The sequence below is a fragment of the Schistocerca nitens genome, chromosome 2 (genome assembly GCF_023898315.1).
Source record: "Schistocerca nitens isolate TAMUIC-IGC-003100 chromosome 2, iqSchNite1.1, whole genome shotgun sequence".
Classification (NCBI taxonomy): domain Eukaryota; kingdom Metazoa; phylum Arthropoda; class Insecta; order Orthoptera; family Acrididae; genus Schistocerca; species Schistocerca nitens.
The window spans coordinates 505,422,897-505,436,313 of record NC_064615.1 but is presented as its reverse complement, the minus strand read 5'-3'; the positions used below and the strand labels follow the sequence as shown (position 1 = coordinate 505,436,313).

Below are 13,417 nucleotides of genomic sequence, written 5' to 3'. Positions count from 1 at the left end.
TTAATAAGAATGTAGTTCAAAATTTAGCTCGTAAATTATGGGACAAGCTGTAGTTTGACTCAATTTGTAGAGTGGATTAGCCCTTATTGCAAATCTCACATTCACAAATCTATTATTTATACTTGTATCGTCTGAAAAGTGCCCATACACATTTCGAACCATATAATTTAGTTTGTACCTACAGAATGTATTTTAAACTCATATCTAGACGTCAGCAGCAGCAGCAGCAGCAGCAGGAGCAGCAGCAGTTGTGCTCATTGCTGATTGTTGTGACATATAAAACAAGTGTCTCCATCTCGGAGTCACCAGTTTCTTAGAGCTTGCTGAAGAGGTGGACTGGAGGTCATCTTGATTCGATTTATCCTCCTGCTCACTGATCTTCTCCTTATATATAGACATTATAAAGCTGCAGCTCACGTGTATGGAACGAAAAGGCCAATTAATAGCCTAAAGCAAAGGGAAAAAACATGTCCATTCATAGTCAAGTTCTGTGACTTTTGCTGTGACAGGGTCAACATTTTGACGCGCGCGCGAACACACACACACACACACACACACACACACACAGTTGGCAGTTCTTGCACTGAAATCACAGGAGAAGAGAAGGGCTCATATCACCTGGTGGCACAGTTTGAACATCACACCACTGGAACATCTGCTTAATTGCTCAACAGGTACACAATCAGCTTCCACAACAGAATAACTGACAATGAGTTCCTCTCTATTATTATGCATAAAAGGATTGCTACTCAATAAGAACTGTTTTGTAATATGTAAAGTAAGTCCAGTTCTGTTTTCAGTGGTGCATTTTTGTTACTTAATATAAACTGAGATAAATATGATTTATTAACCAAATTCCTTCAGATACTCTGCATCTGAGTTTACTATAAACCACCTGAAACCACTTCTACACATTTGAAATGCACCCCTACCCCATCCAGATAATTTATTTTGGAAACAGTATATTAGAATATGGAATCATAGGTGCAAAGTAAGTTATTTTCTGTGGTTAACACAGTATGAACTAGCAAATAAACTATAAGCAAATGAATAAACAATTACAAAGGCCGTGAAAACATTAAAAGATGTCATGTCACTTATAACAGCTGCAGATCTGTGTGGGATGTGCTATTTTTATATAACATATTATGAAACATTAATGTAGTGGATATTAAGATGAGTGGTAGTAATTGGACACCAAGGTTACCAGATTGTTACCATTCAAAGTACACAAGTCAGCAGGTTTTTAGTGCAGATGAAAAATGAAAGCTATAGGATTACATTATTAAAAATATAACTATAGACTTACTTATTTACAAATATGACAGGTTGTTTACCAATATGCAAAACAGCTATGCTCAAGCATACAAAGGAGTTGGTTTGCAAAGGGATTGGTGGAACTACTTGTTAACTGCATGTGAGGCTTTCCAGTGTATGACAGAAAATGTGAGCCGACTAATCCTTTCGAAATTGAAGATTAACTCTTTCTTCTTCCAGCAGTTTCAAATAAAATAGCTGGAACTGGCTGGGTCAAAGATTTCATAAGCTGCTATCAACAGCTAACCTGAAAATTTAAACAAACTGCCACATTAGTTTTTGGTTACTATAAGCAAGCTATTCATTTATATGGTTGTAACTGGTTCTTTGCATGGAGAACTGAATGATGCAGTTGAATGTGAATTTCGCTCCAGCAATGAAAATCCATCTATTCTGAGCTACAGTCCTAGACCTACAGCAGAAAAAACAAAGAATCATAGACAAACCCAAGTGGAGGATGCATGAAAAAGGTAGCAGCAAAAAGTAAAACTGGGAGACGAAAAAGAGGAAAATCAGTAATATGAACATAAAAAATAATGAATTGAAACATGGAAACCTTTAAAATATTGGGGGGAAAACAAAAAGATATTTTAAAGGAAATGTAATCTGGAAAAAATAAACAAAATAATTAAATGTAAGGCTGTAAGGTAAGATATATTGGATGTATATTGTGATACTGAAGCTCTCTGACAAGATAAATCAGATTGTGAGATAACAAATTAAAAATTACACCAATTTAAGGACCAAATACTAGATTTTGAACCTATAGGTAGTGTGCAGGAAATAACAACATAGTCGAAATGTAGGGCAAGATGAATAAAAATTCAGTTGTATCCATAGGTACATTATAAGTGTATTATATGACAAATATATTTTTAGTTGATTTAAAAATTACAAGAACTGATTTTATTTAGGTGTTGAAAGGTATCCCATTCTCTATTGAAAACTTCCTCATGGTAGAGGTGCATTTCAACAAAAGTGTTTAGCTGAGATGTAAAATTTGACCTTTTGTTTGCTGCTAAGAACTCTGATTAAAATTTGCAAGTTGTCCAACATACTATGGTTACTAATAGTACTGATTAACTCACATAAACCCCCCCCCCCCACACACACACACACAGAGTGTACTCCCAGTTACTTGTGTACTGATTATTCCACTTTGCGGATTGCTTGTGCATCTAAAAAAAGAAAGGAAAAAAACGTGTCATGCACACGGGGACCAGCAGAGTGGGTCGCCGGCTGCTGTGAGCATATGACAGAAAATGTGACCCAACCAATCCTTCCAAAATTGGAGGTTAACACTTTCTTCTTCCAGCTGTTTTCAAATAATATAGCGGAAGCAGTTTATTGCACCTTACTGTAAGTTCTTGCTGAACTTGCAAGTTGCTGGAAGTTTTCTCAAACTTACGGAAATTTTGTGTGTTCAATACCGGCGTAACAATGTCATTGTCAAAAAGAAGAAAGACAGAAACAAACTGTGTGTACCATGGGAACTCATAAACATGCATACTTGGCCACCATCGGCCAAAGGAAGTGCGATAAAATTAACTGACTACTTTGTTTCACCAGAGGGGAAAGTAGAATGGTGGTGGAGATGTCTGTATATTTTAGCTTATTTTTAATCTTGGCATAAACATAAATGTGTTATGCTTATGATAAGTAATCTTTGCAAAATTTGAAGAGGAATTAAAAGACCATCTGTTTAATCATCTAGCTCACAGCATTTTTGTGTCCTGTTTATGAATGCGTTAGATTTGTAATGTTGTTGTTGTTGTTGTTGTTGTTGTTGTGGTCTTCAGTTTTGAGACTGGTTTGATGTAAAAATACTGTCTTCAAAAGGTGAAGAATGATTAAAAGGTAACCTCTTGGTAACACAGCTTGCAGCATTTTTCTATCCTGGTTTCAAATATTTTATTGTACAATAGAAAGAGATTTTAAAAAATTGCTTATGACATTCTCATAAAGTTTTTAATCTGAGCGAAGTCCTCTGGCTTTTAATTCATTCAGTAGTGTTTCTTGATAAATATGTACTCCTCTGTATCAATTTCCTCACCCAAATATTTCTTCTTTTCCTAACTTGTTGATTTTTGTCATAATTTTTGTTCAATGCAACACTGTAAACATCCACTTGCTGATCTCACGACATGTCTCTAGTGGAAACACTTCTGAAGATACTTGCGGCAAGTTGCTGAAATTAACTTGCCCAACCAACTTGCAGAAGCAAAGTTGCGCATGTTTTTGTTGTAATGTTAACATCTCAGCAAGTGTTTGCAGAAGTTATTTTTGGAAGTTCATTGTCTGTGGGCAAGGGCCTGAAGGCAAATGCGCTGGGCTGTGCCTGAGCACAAGCAGACGTCAGTTCCTGATGCTGTCGCTACTACCCATCCAGTAGACATCGTCCCAAATATATGTTTGAAAACATCTCAGTTTTTTGATTATTCTGCATCTTCTCCCCCACATTACCCCGAATAATCGAGAATATATTGCAGATATTAATGTTTCACGTGAAAATATTGTAACCAAAATTTGTTAAAATTTGCCCCCCTCCCCCTCCATCATTGTTGCAGGATTGATGGTAGACAATGTGAACTCTTTAAATGGAAAAGCAGCATACTTTCAGAGAACACAGAGCAGAGGAAGTGTTTTTATTTTGAACATATCCCAAAATACTGTTTAAAAAAATGTACAGCATTGATATGTATACATTTTCAGCAGACTTCCATAAAACTTAGATTGTTTGCAAAGCAACAAGCCATAAGTTTTCAAATAAAAGTGGAAGAGTTTTGTCAAGGAAACTGTTTACTACACAGTAGTAAGAGTATGACTCCAATTAATATTGCCATGATTCAGTGCAACAAATGGGTGGTTCTTTTTATTGTGCCACACTAATTGGAAATCACTAAGACAAACCTAAGTCTAGGATAAATGTTTAATGTAAGGAAGGTACAGGTTGGACCTCTTGTTGGTTGTCCCAACTAATCATGCAGTGACTGATACCTTCCCATCTCCTTGCTCATTATTAAGATATGTAAAATTAAGTAACATCTTGTGCTATATGTTTTGGTGTTGTTTTCATTCTTGAATTTCATAGTTTAAGATTCTATTAGTCTTTTTCTTCTATAAATGTCTGGTTATGTTATGACTGGGGACCTGGAAATGTGGCATTTGCTGTTGGTAAAATTAACGTCTGTTTTGGAAAAAACACAGTGGTTGTGAATAAAATTACCAGCTGAAAAAATTTCATATTGGAGCGCAAAAAAATACAAATGTACTACTCTTTAAAATGCTCTGACAGGAAAATGGAGAATCAGCTGCCCTCAGTCCTCATTCCACCTTCCTCAGCAAAAATTCTGGCATGCAAACATATTTACATTCTTTCAACACAGAAAATTCTAAATCCTTGTACCCAGTCTTTTTAGTGAAGACTTCACACTTAGCATCTCTCTCTCTCACCGCCACTGTCTGTACATGTCTTTCTCCCACTATCTCATCTTTCTCCTGTCTTTTCTCCTACTGTCGAAGTCTTCATCTCTGTCTCTCTCTCTCTCTCTCTCTCTCTCTCTCTCACTCTTCCCTACCACTGTCTCTTTTTCCCACTGCCATTGTCTGTGCCCCATTCTTTTTCTCTCCTCTTGCCCCAGTCTCTTTCTTTGTCACTTGCAGTCTGCTGTCTTTCTCTTCAACCACAATTGCTCCTCTCCACATATGTCCTTGGGGATTCCTTGCTGTGGGTTTCGATGTCTTCATTGGGAAACTTTAACACGTAGGTATTAAGGATTTGAGGGAAAGTGGGCAACTTCCTTTTTGTTAAAGTTTGCCATTTTGTGGGTGTCCGGATCCTCTCCCTCCCCCCCCCCCCCCCCTTCCTCAAACCTATATATGGTCTCCACTTATCTCTTTAATTTCCATTCTCTCTCTCTCTCTCTCTCTCTCTCTCTCTCTGTCACTTTCTCTCTACCACCCCACCATCACTGTCTCCTCTCTCTTCCTCTGTCACTGTCTCTCTGCTACTCTATTTTAGTGCAAAAAAAGTGTGAATACGTTCACATGCCAAAATTTTTGGTGAGGAATGAGGATTGAGGCAGCTGGTCCCCCACTGTCAGAGTCTTTTAAAGAGGAGCATAATCACCTTTTTTTTGTACTTCAACAGGAGCAGTTTTCTGCTGGTTCTCTTCTTTTGTGTGCTACAGCGGGATGTGTTGCTTATATAAAATGAATTCTGTAGATCAGTAAAGTTTTAACAGTTTATTTATATACATAAACACATTTACATACTCTGAACACACAAACAATAAATAAGTATGCGTAATATAAGGTTAAAACAAAATCATCTCCCATCCAACGCAAGTTCATGTCACACTATTTTACATAAAAATGCACAACATATTTAGGCTACACCTACAGTATATCACAGTATGCAATGTTTAATTTGCAGGTACAAAGAATTTCGTACAACAAAATCATTTTTGTATGGTGCTTATGCTGCCAGGTGGCATTGTCGAATAATTTTCAGGCCAAAAAATCCTTTATAGACATAAAGTGCCCGTTATACAGAGGCCTTGTGCCACAAAATTTTATTGGTGAAAAAACAGTCACTAAAAACATAGTTCAGTGACATCAGAACCTTGCGATGGCTCCAGAACTCTCGACATGTGTTCACTGTGCCAGTGAAAACTACATTTATGCCTCATGCATAGTATGGTAACTTTTGAATCTTTGGATTTCAGTAATGGGTTATGATGCTGGAAAAAGTTTCAAAATTTCCGAAGATAATGAGTACATATAGTAAAGATATCAGTGATTTGCCATGAATAGAAATTATGGAAGTGGCCACCAGCACAAATTTGTACTTTTGGTACCCAGGAATCATGTTCCTTTTTCCTTGGGGGGGGGGGGGGGGGTGCTCAGTAACTGCTGATGAACAAATGTTGCTTTTATAATCCCTCTTAGGCCCACCCTAGACCACACATAATGCAAAAGAACCAGCAAATTTTCACAATTTACCTGGGCTGGAGGAACTCTGTAATGTTTGCATGTTGACTTCGTGTTGTGGGATAGACACAGTATGCCTATTCTTCCAACACAAATGATCGCTAGGCCAAGGGCTATCCAAAACACTATCAGTAGAACCTAAGATATAATTCTCCTCCTCCCCCTCCTCCTCCTCCTCCTCCTCCTCCTCCTGCCCCACCTGAGAAGTTGCACTTTCACGCACAGCTTTTTGTAACATATTGGTACCATGTACTGTTCTGCACCAAGCAACAATAAAAGAGAACAAATAGTTTTAGTCGCTAGAATAAGAGCTTTTTGAGTGGAATATTTGCTTGTTTGAAAACTTGAAACACGTTTTTTTTCTGAAATAGTCTTTGATTGTTTCTTCTTTTGGCTCCATTTAAGCGTTTTGTAAAGGATTGTTTCGCTGGAGCAGCAGTACCAGTGAAAAGAGTACTCTTCTGATCTAAGGTGTTTCTTGACATTATCTTTCTTTTCCCACCTGTGAGGTTTCAGAGCCCTCATATATATATTTTTGTCTTTTCAGTTATTTATATGTCATTAGCAATATGCAAAATCTGACTGATCTTGGATCGACAGTAATGCATGTGGCTGGTGAGTGTGTAATAGGGTCGTGCAGTGCAGCGCAGTGCAGTACAGTACAGTAAAAAGTCTATTCTGGGAAGTTGTTGAGTTCAATATGGAAAGGAATGTTTATAATGAAGTTTATGTTTACATGTGCTGCGAGCCTTACTTTGAATAGATCCAGTTTGCATCATGTGTAAAACTTTCTTTAAATTCAAAGAAAACAAGTGCTGCTCATGTCCAATCTTAAATAAGAAGAATCACAATAATGAATGGTAAATGAAGTCACTTTCATTAGCTCTGAAAGGGAGAGAATTAATATAATTCTACCCAGGTTGTAATGTAGGCAGATAGCATTATATACCCAGTTTGATAATTACAAAATCTGCAGAGCATAGAGTTTGAATATGTTGCATAGAAGCCACGATTACCATATTTCAGAAACCTTTCGTGGGCCATGCGACCCACACTTTGCAAAGATACAGATAGAACCGAAAATATAATTAGAGTGGAAGTAGAACCGAAAATAATGATAGTTCCACTTCACAGGAAGACTCTTGGTGTGGTTGTTATAATGGAGACAGTACAACGTAACAGGTGACCACAAGTGTTAACAAACGAAAAATTTGAATGCAGGATACGTGAGGAGCTGTGCAGTAGGAACAACCACCACCTCCCTCTCACAGATCAGCCAGGTTACACCCATATTCTGTATGTCTGCAAGAGCAGAATTGACACATGGACCACTGAGCCTCCCTGGTATTGTGAAATTCACACTAAAACCCCGTGACTGACCAGGATTAGTTTCCTCATTCATTTCAAAACAAGGAAAGAAATTAACAGACTATGCACAATGCAGGGCAAAGCAGAGTGCACAAAGCATTTGGTAATGGCTACCGCAAAGTTTCTTGCTGGGGTTGGCAATGTCATAAACAATATAGTTCGGGCCCAACCTGTATCTTATGGAATCATAGTTCAAAACACATTTCACCCAAAAGTGCCATGTTACATTGTCTGTAATTTTCAGTTGTGCCAACTTCAGCTAACAGACGAATGTGCAAGTTTCATTGTTGTAAAGCATTAAGTCCAACAGCTGAATCCTACATTGCCATACACTGTGTGTATCCTAAAGAGACAATTCAACCATCCACTGTTTGATGTGTGGCCAGAGCATAAGTTAGGAGCGCACTGATACGTCATTGCTTTCGTTCATAGGCGCACGTCTTTATTTTGCAGATGGGTTCTTACACACATTCTCTTTCCAAATTGGGCTTTGCAGGTGTTGTGTAATACCAGTACATGAAAATTGGTTACTTTTTCGATATTTAGATACAGAAAATAACCCATTTCAGACTCTCTGATAAAATAGTTCATCTGGATACAGTTCAATGTGAAATAGGATTTATTACATAAATTCACATTTTGAGGCAGAATTCCCATCCCTATTTGCATTTATTACAAATGCGAATTTTTCAGGTCCCTAGTTAGACATGTTCTGTTAAGTTGTTGAATGAGACAGAGGCCCAACAAAAACAGCTTCTTATCAAATGTCCTACATCAGCTATCTATAGTTAAGCATTTTCTCCTTGCTTTACCTTTAAACTTGTGCTATAATGTATCTTCATGCAAATATATTCATTTTTCTTGGCTATTTCAGGGAATGCATTGTTCACAGGTTATCCAGGCAAAGATGTGGGAGTTGCAGAAAGGTGGAGTCCTGGTTGTGAAGATCGTTCTGAAAAGGATCAACGAAGGCCTCAGCTTGTAGAGTCAGACAAAACAGATATGCCTGAAATAGTTCCTGTGGTTACGGGACCTGTGGGTGGCCGAAGGCCAGGAGGTGTTGGACGCGGAAAAACCTCGAATCCCCCTGGTTTACAAACGTTACCCAGAGGCCGTGGACCAAGTGCCGTTGTGCCTGAAAAAGGACTGCCTGGTGCAAGACAGCCACGTCCCAGTGATGGAAGCGGAGTCAGTATAGGTCCGCAGCAACAACAACCACAACAGCAGCCTCAACAACAGCAGCAGCAGCAACAGCCGCAGCAACAGCAGCAGCCACCTCAGCAGCAACCTGGGCAGCCGCCTCTACAGGATAGTCGCAAAGTCTTCACTGTACCAGCAGTCACTGCTGCAGATGTTGTTCATGTGGCTCCATACCCTCCCAGCACTAGCCCGCAGTACCTCCCAAATGGTGCATCAAGAGTGCCAGATGCAACGACTGGTGCTGTGCCCTACCAGCCAGCTGCTGGTGCAACAACTGCCGGTTTTGTGCCAACTGGCCACTTTGCAGGCCTTCACAGGTCTGGAACTGTGTTCCCAGGATTCAGCAGCTACTCATTAAGACCGACATTTCCATTCTCGCACAATGGTGAGCTGGTGTATCAGTATCATGGACCTCAGACGCCGCCACCTCCTCCACCACACCCCACAACGTTTCTTCCAACTCCAGTTGTGTACTCCAGTGTCATGCCACCACCCAAAGTATCCTGTTACAACTGTGGAAGCCAAAACCACCATGCAGCTGACTGCAAAGAGGCTACGATAGAGGAGATAACTAAACCAAGTAAGTATAATCAATTGTCCTCTCTTTGGTAACAATAGCTGTAGTATTGAGAGCTTGAATTTATTCTCGCTGTTGACAAAGAGAGGGCAGTAGTTGTATAAGGGCAGCCTAGCAGACAGCTACTACACAAGACCAATTTAACAGTAGAAACATTAGGCTTTCAGATCTGTGTGTCACTTTAGAGTGGAGTGAAATGAACATACTTTTTTGATACCTTCAACTTCTCACAAAATATCTGCTGCGGAGGGTCATTGTTTGCTAGTGGAAGCATATGGAGAACATGCTCTGTCGAAATAACATGCAGAGACTGTTTCAACGATTCAAATAAAAAGATCAGAATCAGTGACAAAATATGTCCTGGTCGGTGTGGTGTACCATATGTTGAATGCTATGAGGCACAGTTACTCAATTTGATTTACACACATAAATACAGGTACCGACAATATGCTCTGAGACATGACAAATTCATTCTGTTTCATAAGTGCCAAACCACATGTTACAAACCAAGTGAAGGAAACCTTGAATGGACTTTAACGGGATGTCTTACTCCACTCACAAAATATAACAGACACCACCCCTTCTGATTACCATTTGTTTTGGTCCATGCAACATGGCCTTTATGAACAACACTTCATATCTTCTAATTGTCTCAAAAACTGGCTTCATGAGTGGATCACCTCAAAAAACTTCATTATTTTTATTGCAGAATCCATTTGTTGCCTGAAAACTGGAAAAAGATTACAGCTGATGAAGGACACTACTACGAGTAAATTGTTTTATGCCATTCTTTTAAAATAAACATGTGGTTTTTGTCGAACAAACAGCGAGAATTAATCAAGTACCCAGTAGCAGCAATAAACCTCTCTAAAATGTGTGCGGAGTGTAATTAACTTCATGTATATGTGCCTATCTGCAGTACTGAATTTTTGCATCCTGAAGATAAATGATGGTCATAAATATATAACGTTCAGTTAATTTGTAATTCTGCTTTATAGACTTATTTGAAGTACTCAGTGGTGGCCATAAGTTACAACTTTTCTGTTATCTGCTTCCCATTCTTCAGCATACCTCCACATTGGTTACCAAACTAGCTCATTACTTTAGGTTTTCATATGAAGTTTCTAAATTGGCTTCAGTGATAAGCTAGAGTGGCCTTGTTGCATGTGTGTCATTTACAAAAATACTAGCTACACCCTTATAAATATTGTAAACACTGTTATAAATTTATTACATTCTACACGGTCTAATTGAATCACAAATGAATAAGTTTAACAATGCAGATAATCAATGTATGACAATGTAATGTAATTGGGCATATGAAAAACTACCCCCCCAAATGGCAGCAGGTGAACACACATAAAAGAACATTCTTTTGTGTGTGTTCTCCTTCCACTGCTTAGTGAGTGTGGTTTTTTTTTTTCTGTCGAATTAAATGAATAAGCTTCTTATTTCTCTACCCATCATTGTTGAGTGACTGAGGCAGTAATTACATTATTCACTCAAGTTGCACAAAACCGTAAGATTCAACATTAATCCATTATACTTGTGTTCATTGTGTTACCTGTTGAATGTTAAAAAAATTGATAATTGGCATTTTGTTGCCGGCCACGGTGGCAGAGCGGTTCTAGGCACTTCAGTCCGGAACCACGCAGCTGCTACGGTCGCAGGTTCGAATCCTGCCTTGTGCATGGATGTGTGTGATGTCCTTAGGTTAGTTAGGTTTAAGTAGTTCTAAGTTTAGTGGACTGATGACCTTAACTGTTAAGTCCCAGAGTGCTTAGAGCCATTTGATTTTAGTATTTTGTTAAATCTGAGTCGATAAACAGGGAGTGGAAATGACAACATACTGATTCGCCTTTCATTTAGATTTTCTTGTCTATTACTAGTAAAGATAATCACTCCTTTTGCCTTTCTCCTCCATGCCTTTCAACATTCCTTCTTTAGGCAAGGAGCTGTCACATTAATTAAGAAATCTTTTTACATATGCTCACTGATTCACAGCACTATATATCATGTCCAATACATTTTTCAACTCTCTCCTCTCTCTGTGTGTGTGTGTGTGTGTGTGTGTGTGTGTGTGTGTGTGTGTGTGGGCGCGCGCGCATGCCGTTTTCGCCTTCTACATCTTCACCTGCTTCTGTCAGAGTGGAAGTTTATGGGAAAACAGTGGAATAGTAGAGACCAAATTGAATAAAACTTATGTGTCATTAACAAAAATAATCCATTTTTGAAAATATAATTGGATGGATAAAAAAATCTTCTCCCCAAATTATGGCAGGAGAAAAACCACAAAAGTTATGGAAATGTGCAAGCTTTTGAAGCCAGTGATTCCTTCTTTTGGCAGAAGGGTTGAGGGTAAGGAATAGGGATGAAGGAAAAGGACTAGTGAGGTTTAGGAAATAGGGAAGCTGTGGAAAAGGTCCCAGAACTTCAGGTCAGGGGAGACCACCAGGCAGGATGAGAAGCAAAGGCTGACTCCTAACCTGGGATTCTTACATAACAAGCTGACTTATGGAAGTGAATATTATAATCCACACCGTACTGAATCAGAGTTCAGCAGTGATATCCAGTGATATGTATGTTAATGGCAATTTCAATTAACACCATTTAGTCATCTTCTCAAGCAGCCATAGGCTGATCACTTGTGAAATTTTGTTAAATTAATGCCAATTATGCTGTTATTAAAAAGCTTGAAACCGGAACATCTCAACATGCTCTCCTTAAAATTTACAGAATTTTATGTTCATCCATAAATTGTTTTTGCTTTGGTCACTGATTAAGACAATGAATTTCCTTCAACATATGAATATGCACTTTCACCCAGTAACACATAAATTAACCTGTTTCACATTACACAGAATACCCATCCACACCTCTGCTATTTTGATACGGGTAATAATTGCACTTTATTGAAACTGTTATAACTGTAATGGGTAGCGCGAAATCTTGAACAAGTGAGTTAATGTATTTCACTTTAAAGAGAAAAGGTAAACAGAAAAAGAAGTGAAGTAATAGTCACCAAACAGTAAAACACATACAGTGCTTCATGGGAATAACTGTTCACTGAAAGTGTGTTGTGGAGTTGTTGGCTCATCTTTTTTCTTCCTGGTGTCAGCCAGCCACAGTCAGCTGCTATGTTGTTTTAACGTCTTCTACATCTTTGTCCTTATTTAGTCTAAGTTGTAATCTTGACATGATACCATCTTTTCGTGCTTCTGTGTGGGTACACACAAGGTTGCAGCAGTTTTGTTGCTTTTAATTTCTATTGTTGTTTTCTATTACTGTGCCACTTGTCTCTTACTATTTTTGTCCACACACTAAAGACCTTACCATTGTGTGGTGAACACACACTATCCATTCTGCTCCCTGAAACTACATAATGCCCTTAATGAAACATCAAGCCCTTTTTTATTCCCAAAGCTTTTTATAATTGTAGTAAACGATCAAGTGATCAGGACGCATTTTGAGGAACTAAGATTTGAAAGATACAGAGAAATAATACACAGTTGCCTCCATTTGTTACCTCTGTGTGTTGAAGGATCACAGCCTCCACAAGGACAAGTGTTAGTTGAGCCTTTGAAGGACAGAGAACATATTAATGTACGGAAAAAGTCATCCTCTTGTGCTGACCACTAGTGATGGAAACAACAAAATAATGAGACATCTAATACCAAAATAAATATGTTACAATATCAGTATACAATGGCATCCATACTGATTATGGAATAATTCATGTTGATTTATGGCCAAGGACAAAGTTAAATTGCCGTCTACCTTCAGAAAAGCTGTGGTACCTCCTGTACTGGTATCTGACAGGTACTGTGTTACAAAGAAAGTTATTGGAAATAGTATGTGCCCGAATTCTTGATTCGAGGTCAAAGTATCAGTTTGTAGAATATGTTTGAAGCAAAGCATTTCACTAAAAATATTAAACTCTATCATAATTGAAGACATTTTCCA

The 13,417-nt window shown here is 38.4% G+C and overlaps 1 protein-coding gene across 2 annotated transcripts in view; it reads left to right on the top strand.

Moving 5' to 3' along the window:
* The window catches only part of LOC126236480 (trithorax group protein osa), a 66,405-nt gene that overhangs the window by 45,571 nt on the left and 7,417 nt on the right, over nucleotides 1-13,417 (top strand). The window contains exon 6 of one of the 2 annotated variants that reach the window (XM_049945822.1): nucleotides 8,570-9,457. In XM_049945822.1, coding sequence (XP_049801779.1) covers nucleotides 8,570-9,457 — 888 coding nt within the window. Of the gene's footprint in view, nucleotides 1-8,551; nucleotides 9,458-13,417 lie in introns of both variants that reach the window. The other variant, XM_049945821.1, reaches the window with a different exon arrangement.